Source organism: Lactuca saligna, chromosome 5, assembly GCF_052625555.1.
Source record: "Lactuca saligna cultivar CGN05327 chromosome 5, ASM5262555v1, whole genome shotgun sequence".
NCBI classification, from domain to species: domain Eukaryota; kingdom Viridiplantae; phylum Streptophyta; class Magnoliopsida; order Asterales; family Asteraceae; genus Lactuca; species Lactuca saligna.
The window spans coordinates 174,853,742-174,870,312 of NC_136421.1; the positions used below are offsets into that span (position 1 = coordinate 174,853,742).

The 16,571-nt window shown below is 33.3% G+C and overlaps 2 protein-coding genes, 1 long non-coding RNA gene and 1 pseudogene across 5 annotated transcripts; 1 reads left to right on the plus strand and 3 right to left on the minus strand.

Annotated features, from left to right (window-relative positions):
• Positions 1-953: 953 nt before the first annotated feature.
• LOC145045800 (uncharacterized) lies at positions 954-2,894 on the plus strand. The gene is made up of 4 exons (XM_078994112.1): positions 954-1,365; positions 1,773-1,870; positions 2,179-2,253; positions 2,524-2,894. The coding sequence occupies exons 1-3, from the start codon at positions 1,107-1,109 to the stop codon at positions 2,230-2,232; spliced, it is 411 nt and encodes a 136-aa protein (XP_078850238.1). The 5' UTR covers positions 954-1,106; the 3' UTR covers positions 2,233-2,253; positions 2,524-2,894.
• A 1,283-nt stretch (positions 2,895-4,177) lies between these two features.
• On the minus strand, positions 4,178-5,531 carry LOC144997493 (ribulose bisphosphate carboxylase small subunit, chloroplastic-like). Its single transcript, XM_078957402.1, has 3 exons — positions 5,379-5,531; positions 5,150-5,281; positions 4,178-4,538 (listed from the first exon to the last, which is right to left on the minus strand). The coding sequence occupies exons 1-3, from the start codon at positions 5,529-5,531 to the stop codon at positions 4,308-4,310; spliced, it is 516 nt and encodes a 171-aa protein (XP_078813528.1). The 3' UTR covers positions 4,178-4,307.
• Positions 5,532-6,222: 691 nt separating this feature from the next.
• LOC144997492 (pentatricopeptide repeat-containing protein At5g06540 pseudogene) lies at positions 6,223-8,289 on the minus strand (annotated as a pseudogene). 2 transcript variants are annotated; one of them, XR_013659820.1, is made up of 2 exons: positions 8,013-8,289; positions 6,223-7,835 (listed from the first exon to the last, which is right to left on the minus strand). The product of XR_013659820.1 is annotated as a pentatricopeptide repeat-containing protein At5g06540 pseudogene, transcript variant X2 (transcript). The 2 variants fall into 2 exon arrangements; XR_013659819.1 differs by having other exon boundaries at positions 6,223-8,289.
• Positions 8,290-13,419: 5,130 nt separating this feature from the next.
• LOC145047501 (uncharacterized) lies at positions 13,420-15,212 on the minus strand. Its single transcript, XR_013682255.1, has 3 exons — positions 14,880-15,212; positions 14,120-14,187; positions 13,420-13,542 (listed from the first exon to the last, which is right to left on the minus strand). It is a non-coding gene; the product is annotated as an uncharacterized LOC145047501 (long non-coding RNA).
• Positions 15,213-16,571: the final 1,359 nt, after the last annotated feature.

Consider the following 16,571-nt stretch of genomic DNA (forward strand, 5'->3'; position numbering starts at 1 on the left):
GGGGGGGGGTATCAAGGAAATCCAGGAAGACCGATAAGAAGGACAATGTGAAGGGACCAATGGTCTAAGTGTGTTGACACATGAACTTTTGTTATGTTTAAGAATGTAAGATAATGTTGCTTTTTATTGGTTTTCTTTGTATTGTGAAAACACTTCTAGGCAATCTTTTGCTTTTTAAAGAATCAACATGGTGGATGTGGTTAAAACAATTTTATGTAACTTTTGTATGTTGTTTCATACTACACTAACATATGTGCATATTATGCTAACAAAATTGCACATTCATTTTAGTTGCATATCTAATGACAATTAAATGGTCAATATTAAATGTTTTTTCTTACAAAATAGCTATATAATAATGTTTTTGCAAACAAAATACCGTTAAGTCAACAACAAACACATTTCCATTACAACAATAATAACCAAACTAACATTATAACACCATCTGCTCATCAATGGACGATTTTACCCTCACATGGTGCACACGTGAGGGCTTTTTAACGACAATTTTTTTGAGTCCGTGTGCCAGAGAGACATTTTGTGTAATAACAAAAAAACATAAGGAGCAAGTTTGTCCATTTTTTTAAGTTGAACCATATGTGCATATTTTACCAAACCATAGGGATCATTTATGTAATTTTGTCTACAAATTTACTTCAAAATTCAATGTTTGGGTTGAACTTGAGATTTTGAGTAGAATACAAAGATTATATCAAAACTTAAGAACAAGAACACATTTTAAATTATTGATGGAAACTTGTGATTTTGAGTAAAAGGAAAAGATCAAAATTGGAATTCATTCTATGAAAGTACGAATTATATGGTCAAGACATTAGACATACTAATTACATGTTACATGTGACAACATAACGAGTGTCTCGTGGATTCCGTTAAAAAAGTGTAAAACAAGTTTAGAAAAAAAAGCACCTTTATAAGAGAGATTCATTAAAACTAAACCCCCTTAAACTCTCTCCTGTGTATGCTTCAAAAGCAAAACCCTTTCTTACTCATCGTACCCAATCCCAATTCTCTCCAATTTTGCATCAGAAATCCCTCGAATTCAACCGGAAAAGCTTCCACCTCTTCCTAATTTGCTTCTATTAACAATGTCCACCATGAATCAACCGGCGACGCCTCCGCCGACGATCGGAAAGATGGGCCCATACACCGTCTTCGTAACCCCTTCTGATTCATCGCATTTCTCAGTTTCCGATTCTGGGAAAAAACATTATATTCCTCCTACGTCGGTTCAACTGACGCCGGTGAAATCCGCTCCTCTGGTTCAGCCTCCGCCAGTTCAGTACGGGAAATCCACTCCATCGAAACTCGCGCTTTTCTGGGATGCCGTTGCCAAAGTTCAGAATGGTACTTTTTTTATATTTCCCTTTCACTTTTGAACTTCATGATATTTAGAATTGAATACAAAATCTGTCTACTTGTTTCACTAGATTTCAACAATGTATATGCTTAATTCATCAATTTGTTGTTGTTTCATGCCAAATTACCGATCAATTTTATACGGGGGGAAATTTGGGTGGAAAATAAGAACTAACAAGATCAAAAAGATGGACAAAAATGTCACATTGATCTGCTATTCCTCATTGTTGTAATTATGGATTTTATGCAAAGAACGATTGTTATATAGCTTTCCTTTCTACCCTTAACTGCATTAAGTCAACAAGAAACAACATCTTGATTTGCAAAAGTGAATGATCCCTTAAACATGTTATTTTGGGATTTTCATAAGAACTAATGGCATGTTTATATTACAGCACATTCAAGTTTGGATGAGCATGTAGCACATTGGTTTGGATTGAATCAATCAAAATATCAATGGGCTCTTGATGATTACTATGAAAGCAAGGGAATGGTAAGCTTTTATTTACTTTTTTCTTTGACTTAACACTTAATAGGTAATCCATTAAGCTAGTTGTATCATCACTTTCTCAAATAATTTTTGTATGTCATTTTCTCAAAATAATTTTTGTACGACATTTCTCAAATAATTCGTGTATGCCCATACAACATTTAATGAAAAAAAAAATTGCAACAAATAAATAAATTGAGGGAAATTTTGAATTTGGAGCACCTTAATTTGGCTTTCCCTTGGATGTTTGTGGGCCCCACAACACTAAGTTGTTAAAAAGTTATGACCGTTTGAAGTTTATCTAATTACAGGGCAAGGTTGACGCACGAGCAAAAGATTCATCCACCAAAGCTCAAAGGGTGTAATATAATGCTTTGATTTGATAGGTAGGTTTTTTCAAAAAATTGGATTACCTTAATTCTTTTACTTTTATACTGCGTTTGACATGGATTGTGACTGATGTCAATGGAACAAAAGTTGCAAAGTAATGTCCCATCCAAAAGAGTGAGAGTGTCAGATAGAGAGGAAAAGACATAAATGTTCTCCTCATCCTTGTTGTGGAAAATAGTCTTAGAAAACTTATCCAGTCCCCTGTAACAAACATTATTTTAGATTCTTGTTTCTTGAATTTGGTTTTTTATTTGGTTTTTTTGCAGAACACCTTCATGATCTCTTTTGAACATGATATGTTTATAACATGAATTTACTTGTTGGTTGAATCGGATCGATCTACATGGATTGTGAATCTCTTGGTGTTTTTACTAGGGTTAATGTCATGAGTGGGTGATGCACTATTATTTTTAAATGGTGGTTTTGTGAAAAAAAATTAAACAAAATAATTCGTTATTCATTTATGACATTAACATTTTTAGTAAGGAGCATGAATCGATCTTTTTATTGGGTAAACGGCCAAGAGATTAGGAAGAATTGTAGGCATATGTTTGTTGTTTAATTTGTGCTTCTTTTCCGGTTAAAAAACGTTGTTTGTGAAAATTTACTCTTTAATTTTATTTTTCGTTTAATTTTACCTAGAGCAAAGTCATTATAAATCGAATATGGAATTGAATGGAGAATTGGAGATTAATGGGAATTTAAAAAAAAAAAAAAAATCTTGTTTGGTACTACAAAGGAATGGAATAGAAGTGGGGTTGATTAAAACATAAGATGTCAAATTGTAATCTCAATCTAATATGAAATGAAACAAAACAAAATCTTATGAACAATAATATAAGACCATCTAAATCTTATGTAAAATAGTAATCTCAATCTAATTTGCAATGCCACTTGGATCCAATATCCAATATAGGTGCCTCGTTTACGTAAACGATGTAAACAGAGAGATTCGTTGCTATACATACACTTTATGCACCAAGGAAAAATAGCAAAAAATAGGGATGAAGGAAAAGAGGGACGAAAATAGGGGAAACAAGAAAAACAAAGGAATAAAATTTCTTGCTCTAAAATGTAACATTGAATAAAACTTTGGTTCTAATACATGACAATGGAACATAGTCCCTTATTTATACTAAGACTAAAGGACTTTGAATCAAATACAAAACTGAAATAAACTTAGTAAAAGGCAACTTTCCAAAAATGCTCATGCTCGATATTTTCTGAATTAATCCAACAAACAAACAATATAAATGAACGTTAACGAACATAAATTGAATGAACAAAATCATTGTTCGTGTTTGTTCATTTAACCAAATGAATGATAATTTGTGTTCATGTTTGTTCATTTATTTAATAAATGAACATAAACAAATTTTACGTCAAACAATTCACGAACAGTTCGCTAAGCGTTCAGTTCGTTTACAGCCTTAAACATGATATTGAAAGAGGAGTATAACAATAGTGTCATAGCCTAAAAGTTTATGCACACTCTCAGTGTCAAAGAAATATAATGAAATCCTTATTACAAAGGTGCAATAATCAAACCTGTAAAACAATGATATCAAAGAGAAATCTTAAATGAATCCCCATTTGTGGGTGTGTGTGCGTAAGGATGACCCATACATATGTCCCATCATAAAGTTTTTTTAGTAACACCCATATCAAATTGATAAATAGTAGGTAAAATGATATATCACGTTTTTATTATGGATAAAAAAAATGAGGTCATTGCCCATATTGATAACATAACTCAATTACATTGTTATTTTCGACAATTAACCATTTTAAACATATAAGAAAACAAAATTGGATGAAGACAATAGTTTCTTAGTTTACTAACAAATATACCAAAGGAACTTGGACAAAAAGCTATACATCACTACCAATGATTAAAATAAATCACCTCTAGGTAAAAAACATCATGTCTTCCAAACAACTCAATTAAATTATTTCAAAACATCATAAAATAAACATCCAACAAACTTTAGAGAATCTTTGACCAAGGATTCCAAAAAGAAAAAAAAACAAAACCACATGAAAGACATTTTCATGGGGCAGAAGGTTTTTGAATAACAAAAGACATACATTGAGCTTGCTTCACATTATCAAAGGCCAAACACCTTATATATGCATTTGGGTACGCCTTCTTGCATTCTTGTATTTCAGTCAAAACTTGTGATGCATCTGTGCAACCAAACATGGGCAGCTTCCACATTGTCCAATATCTCCCATCATAGTAATTCGGAATTCGGCTGTTCTCTCGAAATACATATCCCACCTAAATACACAAATTGATTAAAAAACCCTAATTTTTAGATTAAATTAAGATTACCCGAAAAATATGTTGACCCACAAATTGAAAACATTATTTTCGTTGTTTGTTTTTTGTTGCAAGTAACGGGATATGTTAAACTTCAATCATGTTTTAATAAAAATAGTTATTCAGTATCAACAACCCCTAAGTTGTCACGTATTTTTCTAAAGTTCACATGTTATTAAGCGAGAGTGAGATGTTTGGTTCTTGGAATGTTTTTTAGAAAGAATGAAATACGTCAAATTGATCGGATATTTGGAATATGAAAGGTATCATAACTTGTCATGTGTTTAGTTAAGAAGAAATATAATGAAATTTAATTATAAAAATAAAATAGTTTTTAAACTTTTGTTTGTATTTAAATTCATTTTGGAAGTTGTAATAGTATATAACCAAATTTTTTATTTTTATTAATTTCAATATATACCTAACTTGTGTAATTTGGTGTTTTAAAAAGAGTAAAACAAAACTGAATTCCCTCCATTTGGCAACCAAACACACTAGGGAATGGAATCCTAAATTCCATTCCCATTGGAATCCAATTTACCAAAATGCCCCTAGTTAATTGACCTCACCGAATCAAACTCAAGACAGGGTATCCATCCCTTCTTCATCATGTAATCAATCTCCTTTGCAATGGAGTCATCTGTAAGAGGTGGAAGATACGAAAGAGTTTCAAACTTCTTGTTATCGATTGGATTCCAAACCTATATTTATACATTCAATCATTCATACAACTAAATCATTCAAAGCAATATCTAAATCAAAAACTCCAAAGCTTTTACAAGTCATTATAAATAATACCTTCATACAATGAACCCTAGAACCATTTGAAACTGTTCTCTTGATCCATGGAACCGAATTTGTTGTTTGGAAAAGCTTTGATCCATTTGGGTTCAAATTCAAACCCATGTAAACGGTTCCAGTAATTTGAGGTGTTAAGGATGCTACAGACATTTTAACGATTATTTTACAAATTGAGAATAGAAGTGGTAGCAAACGTGCATTTATAGTTTTAATTCTGTAAACAATGTGAAACTGTGAGATAAAACAATGAATTCTTACGTATGATTTATCACACAAGGTGAAGACTCCAATGTTCATGGAGGGTTTTGTTATGCATTTAAGCATAAGATTTATCACCATGCCATCTTTTTATTTATTTATTTACTTATTTATTTATTTTTACTTTATGCTTTAGTTGTACACGTGGCAAAAAAAGGAATCACGGATCAGCCAATGAATGAATGACGTTGGTTTCTATAAAAAAAAAGTTATTTTTCTGGTTGTTGGATATTGAAATATTTGACGAATGAATTTTAAATTTTGACCTACTGTTTTAAGGTTTTTTAGATTTTAAACCCTAGGAATATAGTTTCTATTTTTAGAAGAGCCTCATTTAGTCATTTTCCACTTCAATTTTAGTTTTTATAATAGACAGAGAAAATCAAAATTCATCTTGTTTATGTAAAGTTTCTTCATTGTAATCAGATCTGATAATCATATTTAGATCTTATGAATACATAAAAATATTTCATTGATTCCTTTTTTTTTTTTTTTTTTATCTAAGATCGATTCATCCACTGTTCTTAATTTCCACATTGTCATTTCATATTATGTGAATTTATGTTTGTACGCCAACAACCTCTCATCTGATCCACATACAGTTCAATATCATGTCAATGTCAATCAGGTACATAGTATCCCATTACTCATTACCGATTCATTGATAACTTATTAAGTATTTGTAGGATTTCACGAAGGTCATTTGCTCGAGGATGAAATTGATCATGAACAAAAAACTTGTGAACAACACCATCAACCTCGATAAAACTCCAACTAGGGGTATTATCGACTTTTCTCTCCACCATCATATTCCTCAATCTAATCACATTTTCCCACCTTCCAATATCCGCATACATATTAGCAAGACCAACATATCTTCCACTATGATTAGGATCAAGTTCAATCAACCGTTTTCCAACTCTTTCTCCTAAACATATTTCACCATGTGTTAAACACCCATGTAGAAAAGATCCCCAAATAGCTTCATCAGGTTCCATTGGCATCAAATTTATAAGTATTTCAGCTCCTTTCAGTTGTCCAGATCTAGCCAATACATCAACCATGCATCCATAATGCTCAATTCCTGGTTGAATGCCAAAAACTTTGAACATTTTTCCAAGTAAACACCATGCTTTTGTCACTAAAGATTTGTGATTACAAGCAACAAGAACAGAAATGAATGTAATCTCATTAGGAACATATCCTTTATGTGTCATCTCTTCAAAAAGCTCGATTGCTGATTCATTTCTCCCATTTGTGGCTAACCCCATGACCATGGAACTCCATGTAGCAACATCTTTGTAAGGCATTTTGATGAATATGTCTTCAGCTTTCTCTATCTCTCCACATTTAGCATAGAAATCTAGAAGTGCAGTATCAATCTCGAGGTCACAAGTAAAAGATTCTTCAGTTAATTGATGGTGGATGTTTTTGCCTATTTCTAGGGCTCCGATTTTACCACATGCAGTGAGGATGGTTAGTAAAAGAGGCCTATTGGGCTTCACTAGAGAACTGTGTTTCAAATGGAGGAACAAGTCGAATGCTTTGTTGAAAAGTTCGTTTCTCACAAGCCCAGAAATCATTGCACTATATGATACATCGTTTCTTTCAGGCATTTCGTCGAACACCTTACATGCCACATCAACAAGACCGTTATTGAAACACCCGGTTATCAAACTCGTACAACAAACCACGTTCTTATACAAGCTTTCTTCGAACACCTGTATAGCTAATTCAACAGCTTTGAGATTCGAATACATATAAATAAGCGAGCTAGTCACATAAACATCACAAACGTTCCCAAGTTTGACGACATGTTCATGCACTTGAAGCAACGAAGATATACAATCACATGTTTTGATCAAAACAGGAAAAGTACGAGCATTTGGTTCGATGTGATTGTTTCGCATTTGAGTGTAGAGTAGAATACCCATTTCTTGTTTTGAGGTTTTAGAGTAACCCAATATCAAAGAGTTGTAATCGAAGACAGTAGGCGTGTTTGTTTGGTTCAAAATTGTGTGAGCATAATCGATGTTGGACATTGCAGAGAAAGCTAAGAGCTTGCTGGTTATGTAAGTAAATCGAGCAAGTCCGATGGTGATGGTCTGGGCGTGGATTTGTTTGAGTTGATCCATGGTTGAACATTTTTGAAGCAGGCGAAGATATTGGGGATTTGAGATTGTATTGACAATGGCCCTGTTCATTCATATAACTATAAGCCGTTTGGTCAGCTTTCACAAGTTATAAGGATTATGGGCCATAAAACCTTTTCAGTTTATAAATGGAACTCAACATCTGATTTCAAAATATCAAACCAATTTCTGAAAATTGAACACAAAATCAAAAAAAAATCAGCGGAATAAAGTTACGAACTTTCCGGAGACGATGGTGGGTCGTGTGTGGCGGAAGATGCTGTCGGTCAGCCGGTGGTGAGCGTGAGCAACGTCAGGACTCAGTCCGTCAAGCCTCTGTCAGTGCTGCAGCGGCGTTGTGAAGCTGAGATATGTTTCCGATGACTGTGGGCGGTGGATGTGGAGTGCTAACTTCCAGCTGCTTCTAGTTCTTGTTAATTGGTAAGCTAGGTCAAAATTCAAAAAGAAAAAAACGGGAGAGAAAATCAGAAGAGAGAAGGGAGATGTTGGAAGTGGCGACCAATGGTTAAAATTAAACTTCCTTCCTTATATATATATATACTAGAAAATTTTTAAAGCCGTTGATTAGTTGGTTGATTTAGTTGATTGATTTTTTAAACCATATGTGTTGTGTAAATTTGATAATTTAAAAAGTTTAGGTAGGATGTTAAGCGATGCCTTGAAATTATTTTTCCTATTATAAACGTGGTAAACTTGTAATTACAAAAATTTAAACGTACATTGTTATAATTGGCTAGATATTACAAAATGAAAAACATATATATTAAATAAATAGAGTATATGAGGCTAAGAATAAATGAAATTTATGTTGTAGGACCTATTAATTCGCTCACAAAAAATCTAAACACTATAATACTAATGTCTCAAATCCAAAAAAATGAGTTCATAGAAAAAAAAAAAAAAAAAAAAAAAAAAAAAAAAAAAAAAAAAAAAAACTTAGAAAATTGGTAGTATCAATGTATGAACGACATAGGATCCAAATTTTTGTTACTTGTCCAAATAGTATACAAAGTGCAAACAAAACTCACGATTAAAACCACCTAATAATAATTTTATTTTATCCAAACAACCAATAACTAATCATAATAGTGATTTTATTTTATCCAAACAACAAATAACCCGATGGTGTTTAGTGTTCGAGACCAATGCAGCTCCACGCCTCCACCACCACCATCATCACCATAAACGACAACCCTCTTCTTTCATGCCCAAACAAACAACCAACCCTAATCTTCTTATATCATATATGTAATATTTTACATGATATTAACATGTATAACCATTATGTAACTTCATAGTTCATACCAATGACAATAAAAGCATAATAAAACACCATGGTTGGCTAAATAAATAACTAAATTATTAAACTCCTCTGAAGTATTATATATCTTATTTTTTTTGTGAAACATTGTTTCAGATTAGTTTCGTTCCACACTCTATAAACTTTTACGCATTAATAGTTCTAATGTGTAATAAAACATTCATCTCAATAAAATATAATTAAATGATTTTTTTAATAATAAAAAATGATCATACATGTGTCTTGACTTCTTGGCGGAGTCTATCATAATTATGAGGCAAATGCTCTATGTGAATTGTGAGCCAAATGCTCTAAATGGCTCCATACCTACAAATCATGATAAAATCTATAACAAATGTTATTGTGACATCACAACCATAAGTTTAAATAAAAATAGGCTACGTGATTGTTAAGTATGACAAGCATAGTGTCCATATTTTCTTCAATTGAGCTTTGTGAAGTGCCAATTTCTAGAGCATTGTATTTTATTTCCCGCTCCCAAATTTGTGACAATCCGAGCAAATCTTTTTGTAGGATATAAATTTCAATTTTGGTAATTATGGGATTCAAAGTTGCTACAGTGACATCTTAAAATACAATTAAAGGTTAATCTTCTTTTCTGTTGAAGTGGGTTACGATGTCATCTATCCGCTGCATCTACTACTCTTCAATGTATCCCACCTAAAACACACAAAGTATACATTGTCTAAATGAACTATATAACACGTCAAGATCCTCACCATATGCAATTTTAAGTCATATAGATGCTGGATCATGTGGAACAGTTGTTGGGGATGCCAAAAACATGTAAATGAAAGAGAAACAATTTTATATTAGTAGCCTTACCTTTTGTAACATCTAAGCAACAAGGTATTATAAGGACATTATGCTTTCCAAAATCGAACTAATTATATAGCTAGCATTATAAAAAACGCAGCATAGGGGATCTTTCTGATGGAAAAAAGGAAAAGTCCCCGTCGGCTTAGTAAAGAAAGCTATGGATCTAGACTTGGAAAAATAATGAACCTCTTTGAAACAAGCATCTATAAACATAAGTAAATTTGGCTTCCAAAACATAACACTATCTAGCAGTTAACGATCTGGTTCAATACAAATAGTTAATCAAGTTTAATTAACAAAAAAAATTTTAGATTGCATTTTTCATTAAGAAAATAATTGTATTGTACTTAAATGCAAGTTTGAACTAAATATTTGGTTGTTCCACTGTTTAGTGTTTTAGTTGGTTCTAAATTTAAGTTCTTTTTTCTTCTGGAAAATCTCATGCAGTTTAGGAAAATTGCAGTCATATCTAATTTATGATTCATAAGCAGTTACAAGACCAAGCTTAATAAAGATTGGGTACTCTGCTATTTGAAACGGGTGAAGTAGAATGTTCAACTTCTTCACTGAATGTTGGTCTTTTTGAGGTCTTACAGTGATGTTTTACTTAACTCTTATATAAATTAAGCTAGTTTGTTACATTAGCTTTGCTCTCGGGTTATTACCTTAACAACATTTGACAGGAAATAGAAAGAAAGCAGAAACCATATCAGATTACTTCTTGTCCTTCTATGGTGCTGTCAAAAGTGGGAGTAAATTAAATAACTCACACAAACTGAAATTTAGTAAAGACATATAACAAATCTTGAAATATAATCTATCAGATGCTTCAGTTGAAAAGGAATATCAAGTACCCTTTCTATACCCTAGAAAAAGATTGCAATCACTTAGGTTTTTTTTTTATTTTTTATTTTTGAAAAATATAGCCCCTTTATGTCATTGAATCTTAGTAGTCTACAATTTACCAACAACCAATCAAGGAAAACTCGCAGAAATCTATTTTGTAATGTTGCAATTGTTAATCATCCATAGAAATGAGAAATTATGTTTTTGGAAAAAAATAGATATTGAAATTACAAACCTCTGAAATAAAATCGAGTTTGCAAGATTTGAGAAAAACGGACAATTTCAAATAAGATTTCATCAGGGCAAAGAAATATGTCGATTGGATTGCTGATAACAATTAAATTATAGTCTTCATGTATATACCAAGATTGTTCCCAGTTTAATGGCTTTCAAAGCTTAACAATTGGACATCTTGCAGCCAAGACCTTTTGGAACCTGGAAATTCATCAGTTTCTAAATGCTCACACCTAGATTCTACCATATTGTAGTGCAACATAAAGAGGAGCACTCACCATAAGAACAAAAGAAGGGCATTAGCATCTTTGGCATATGTAACAATGAAGATCATGATGTCATCCAAAACTCAAAATCTTACACTTCACATAATATGCATCTTTATCACGTCACCATTAAGCATATTTGCCCTAATATCTACAACTTAAATTTGGTTTTTAAAGAGAAAATATTGGTGATGGAGTTTCTGCAAGTCTAGCCACCGAAATTGATGTTTGTAGGAGAGATACAGTCAAATTAAACATAACCGAGATGGGTATAGGGTCATTGCCATCCCAAAATCAAAATAGTAAATGAAGAAGAGAAAATTGAATGAATTACCAAAGAATATAAGGTTTTGAACTTTCAAAATCCAAAAACCGAAACAGAAAAAAATGGGTTTGAAGATTTAAATACAGTAGATGGTCGGCTTGAATGTGTCATTATCTTCACTGCGTCCCTCTTTAATACAGTGGCGGCAACTGGGGTGTTAGGCGTTCCGGATATAGTGTGTGTGTTTGTGAGAGAGAGAGAGAGAAAGAGAGAGAGATGAGTGATTTATGTTAAAAGCATATGAAACAGAGCAAAGAGGCGCCATGATGATGATGAATATTTGATTTCCACCATATTACACCATTCAATTCTCTAAGGGACAGACAAGTGTTATCAAATTATTTGGACATAAAATTAGGGTTTCTTTTCGTGTCTGGTGGTTGGTGTTTTCTATTGAAGAAACTAGGAAAATCAATATCAGTGATCAAGCGACATTGATGAATTTGACAAATGTTTGCTCGCAAAATTAGGGTTTTTTTTTTCCGGATGATGTCGTTGGTATTCTTTGTTGGGGGAGGAAGCAGGAGTTACGTTTAGAGGAGAAGGAGAATCGTTGAGTCGGTGGGTCTTGCAATGTGAAGAAGATGAAACATTGAAGGAGAGGTGAAGAAAGACGTTTTGGTACGTTGTGTCGGGCACAAAGGCAGGTTACGTGGCGTATTTGGAATAGTGTGAATTTGAGTTTCAAGCCACCATAATAAAAAGGCTTTTATATATAGTAATGATATATATATATATATATATATATATATATATATATATATATATATATATATATACACCCGTCAAAACAAAAGTACGTTATCTATATTGGTATGTAAAGTTTAAATTCATTGTATTTTTTTTTTTCTGTAAATCCTATATTGAACAAGCATCTAGGGACTCTTCACAATGAGTTACATAAAATATAAGAGCACATTCCACACTTTCAGTGTTAAGCCACTATGCAAGCTTTGCAAAAATAACTGCAACAAACACAATATATAATGAATTAAAACAATAAAGTTATATATATTGAATTTAAACTCAATATAAACTTGAAAAAAGGACAATTTCAAGCCATTTGTGGAAAAAACAAAGTTTAGTTTGTGTTTCATATTATTGATAGAGTAAAAATAAAAAATTAAGCTAAAAATATAACGGTTCGAAAGGTTTAAAAGTAAATTCAAGTGTTTATAACAGCCTAAATTGATTTTATTGAAAAAAATCTATATCATCATTCCATTCGTAGTTTTCTGATCATATATAATATATTAATAATTTATGAAATTAAAGAAAAAAGACTAGGTTTGGTTGTTCAACTTCACCCGATATATTTCAAATCGTCCTAAACATTTAACCATTTTGAACACAAACCACAAGACCTATTTTAAAATTTTGTTTTTTAGGAAAAAGGTAAAATTGGTATATGTTACGATCCATATTCATTGTCTTTGATCTAAAAATCTAAAGACATGACACTCGCATCCTCCATACATGAATCTGAAGATTAGAAAGGCAAATTGATGATATCCCATGAACCATACTTCGTTATTTATTTGACTATATCATGTTCTACTTTTGGATCATTACTTTTAATGTTCAGATTAGATTTTATTGAATAGGTTCTTATCCATCTCAGTTGATATAATTTTTTATTATTGTTTTCATTGTCCTATAAAAGACTTGTGGTTTTGACAATTCACGAACATCTAAAATAAGGATCTAGGGCTCGTTGTGATTTGTTATATATTTTTTTCTCTTTTTAACAAATAATCTTAGCATTGAGCTTACTATGCAAACAAACTGACCTTTCTTGGGAATCCATTACCCCACACACTGAATGCCTTATAATCAAACTCTTGAGGTCTTTATATACCTCTTTTGCTCCCGTTAGACCATCTACCATTCTAGACCACCCAATTTAATTATCTTAAATATTAACAAACCCATGATGCACCTGAAACAACGAAAGCAAGATGAAGAATCATATCACATAACCAAACAAACTAGGCAAAATTACTTAAACACCCAACCTTGGCATCTAAGCATCCGGGATATTCAGAACCAGGTAAGTTAAAAAATTATGATCATAATCAACTTTATTTCAATAATCAAACCATGACTATCATTTTAATACACATCCATACACCCTTAAATGTTTTAACATCATGCTAATTCTCCTTTCCTATTAAGTTTTCTATGGATAAAATATATATTATACTATAAGAGAAAACAACGGTGTCTTACAGGTAATGGACTAATTCTAGATTATGAATGCATTTTCTCTTCAAAATTGGAAGCCATACTTAATTCCAGAAATAAACATGAAAAAAAAACCATTTTTTCACATTTTCATTACCTGCTTTGTGGGGTGCCATTAATTCATTCGTAAAAGCAAGAAAGAGTAGCATATTTTCATTGGTTGGTTTTCGAAAGTTTAATGAAAGTACAAATTTGATCAAAATTGCACTAATATAATGGTTGGTTTTAGAAAGTTTAATGAAAATACAAACAAGATCATGACTTTTAATTACCTCCCGAGCATTAACATTAATGACAGGAAGTATAAAATTACCCCCAGCCGAAGAGTGAAACCAATCACCTGTGAGAAATTAAGAAACTGAATATCATTAAGAGAACAAAGGATCATGAGACTTAAAAAACAAATTTGGCAACAAAACTCAACAATAGAAACATGAATTATGACTACTTTCTGCAAAAAACCAAACTCCACAACATAAAAACAATGTCTAGAACTCTTGATCTTTATGAACCTAGGTAAATATAGATTCATCAATTCCCGTATGACCCGATTCACTATTCTTTGTAGTTATAATGTTATATCACATATATGTACACACATACGGGTTCCAGCCATAAACAACAAAAACAGAACAGTGAGATCAAGATTAATACAAGACGCTACTTGCATACAAGAACTGTAAAGAGCTATATACAAGACTACAACCATGGTGGGGGTATCTTGTACACCCGTTGACTAATCTACTAAAAGATGGATGTCACTGATAAATATGAGAATAACACACGAAACTTGGTAGCTAGGATGGTACATGTTTGAATCAGATCACTAACTGTTGTGCCAAATTGACCAAAACTAAACCCAATGTCATAAGTGTCAACTTCATAATCTTACATCATGATTCCAAATTACTTAAAAGTCAAAAGTACATAATTTGTACTAAATTATTGTCTCTACAAAAATTAGGTTGAAGATGGTTCATTATAGCAAAGTCGGGATCTGCTGGCCCATATGCAATAAATGCACGAACGTACCGGAAGCAAGCATGCAGGAAGCTTTTATCGACAGCCAAAAGACACCGTTTATGGAATCCCAATATCACGAACTTAAACAAAATCAAGAGGCGGTAATTAGCTTTGGGGGAAACAAACAAAAAGGCGACAAACAACTTTGGAAGAAATGTCAGTAAGATCAAATACCCACCCTTAAGTCTTCTGTGTCAGCCTGAGGTAAGAATTACCTGAAGCAAGTAGCCAGCTTCGTTGAACAGGTAGCCAAGTAGCTCGACGGTATAGCAGTATAGCATTTTTTTTAATGACGGTGGGTGAAACAGGCAGGCAAGTAGCTCATCGATGTAGACAGCCTGGTTATGCAGAAGAAGGTTATCTAACTTCACCAAGTAAAAAAAGCTAATCAATCACAATCTCCATGGTAATTTAAGTATAATAAGAAGCTTAATTCGTCATCTGATGTGACAATCGTCAATCTTGAGTCAAGTCAAGTCATCAAGTCAAGCCGATCAACTCGGTTAAACCTTGTGTATTAGGGTTTGTGTTATGTTCATACTGTATAACTTGCTATATTAATGGGAAAACATCACTTGAGAAAAGTCTTGTGTTAAAAATTTCCTAAGCCCTAGTGCTAATCAATGATCTAAACTGATAAAAACCATGTTGCATACTCATTGGGAGTGTGTGGGATCCTTAATCATGACTTAACGGGGCTCAAGAAGCTTGCATTGCGGAGCCAAACACTCACAAATGCCACACTTGAAATCTCTCTCAAATATCTCTCTGTATGAGAAATCTCTCCAAGAATGTCAAATCTCTCCCAAATCTCTCCAAGTATGTGAAACCTCTCTCATATATCTCTTTGTATGAGAAATATCTCCAAGAATGTCAAATCTCTCCCAAATCTCTCCAAGTATGAGAAATCTCTCCCAAATCTCCCTCAAATAGTTCCCGTAACTTTTTAGAATCATTCGGGTCATTCCGGACCTTAACCGGGTCAAAAACAGCTTAAAACGGGGCGAAAACGAGAAAAATAGGCTTTAGGAACCGAAACCGGAATGAGAGGCCTCTTAGGACCAGAACCGAGCCCTGGTGGCTGAGGCATGCGAGACCGAGCCTCGGTCTCTGCCTCTCTCGGTCTCTCTTCTGGTCGCTCGGTCTCTGCCTTCTCACGCTCTGCTCCTCTCGGTCTCTGTCTTCTCACGCTCTGCTCCTCTCGGTCTCTGTCTTCTCACGCTCTGCCCCTCTCGGTCTCTGCCTTCTCACGCTCTGCTCCTCTCGGCCTCTGCCTTCTCACGCTCTGCCCCTCTCGGTCTCTGCCTTCTCTCCTCTCTGCCTCTTCGCGCCCCTCTGTTCTCTCCTCCCCCCTCTCGGTTCCTTCCCTCTTTCTTCTTCCCTCTCGGTTTCTGCCTCCCTCTCTCTCGGTTCAGCACCAGAAGGCCGAACCTCGGCCAGACTTCGGGAAATTGTCACTTTTAGCCCATTTTTGATATTTTTAACATTTTAAGCCCGTTTTTCGTGATTTTAAAGCGGGATTTTCTCCACAAATTATATTTTAACATAATAAACTCTAAATATTCATAATTTAAACATATTTTGATGAAAATCATTATTTAAATAATAAAGATCTAATGGGGGATTTATTTAAGGTGGAGTGTTGACTTTACCTTAACTTATGACACAAGCAACCACCCCACACCCACTCTATGACCAGCC

Excerpts from the sequence above, each read along its gene's own strand:
- LOC145045800 (XM_078994112.1), top strand. The coding sequence starts at position 1,107 with ATGTCCACCATGAATCAACCGGCGACGCCTCCGCCGACGATCGGAAAG. Across the intron at positions 1,366-1,772 it reads CGTTGCCAAAGTTCAGAATG|CACATTCAAGTTTGGATGAG; the intron begins GTACTTTTTTTA and ends TTTATATTACAG. Across the intron at positions 1,871-2,178 it reads ACTATGAAAGCAAGGGAATG|GGCAAGGTTGACGCACGAGC; the intron begins GTAAGCTTTTAT and ends ATCTAATTACAG.
- LOC144997493 (XM_078957402.1), bottom strand. The coding sequence starts at position 5,531 with ATGTCTGTAGCATCCTTAACACCTCAAATTACTGGAACCGTTTACATG. Across the intron at positions 5,282-5,378 it reads CTAGGGTTCATTGTATGAAG|GTTTGGAATCCAATCGATAA; the intron begins GTATTATTTATA and ends GTATAAATATAG. Across the intron at positions 4,539-5,149 it reads CCTGTCTTGAGTTTGATTCG|GTGGGATATGTATTTCGAGA; the intron begins GTGAGGTCAATT and ends TTGTGTATTTAG.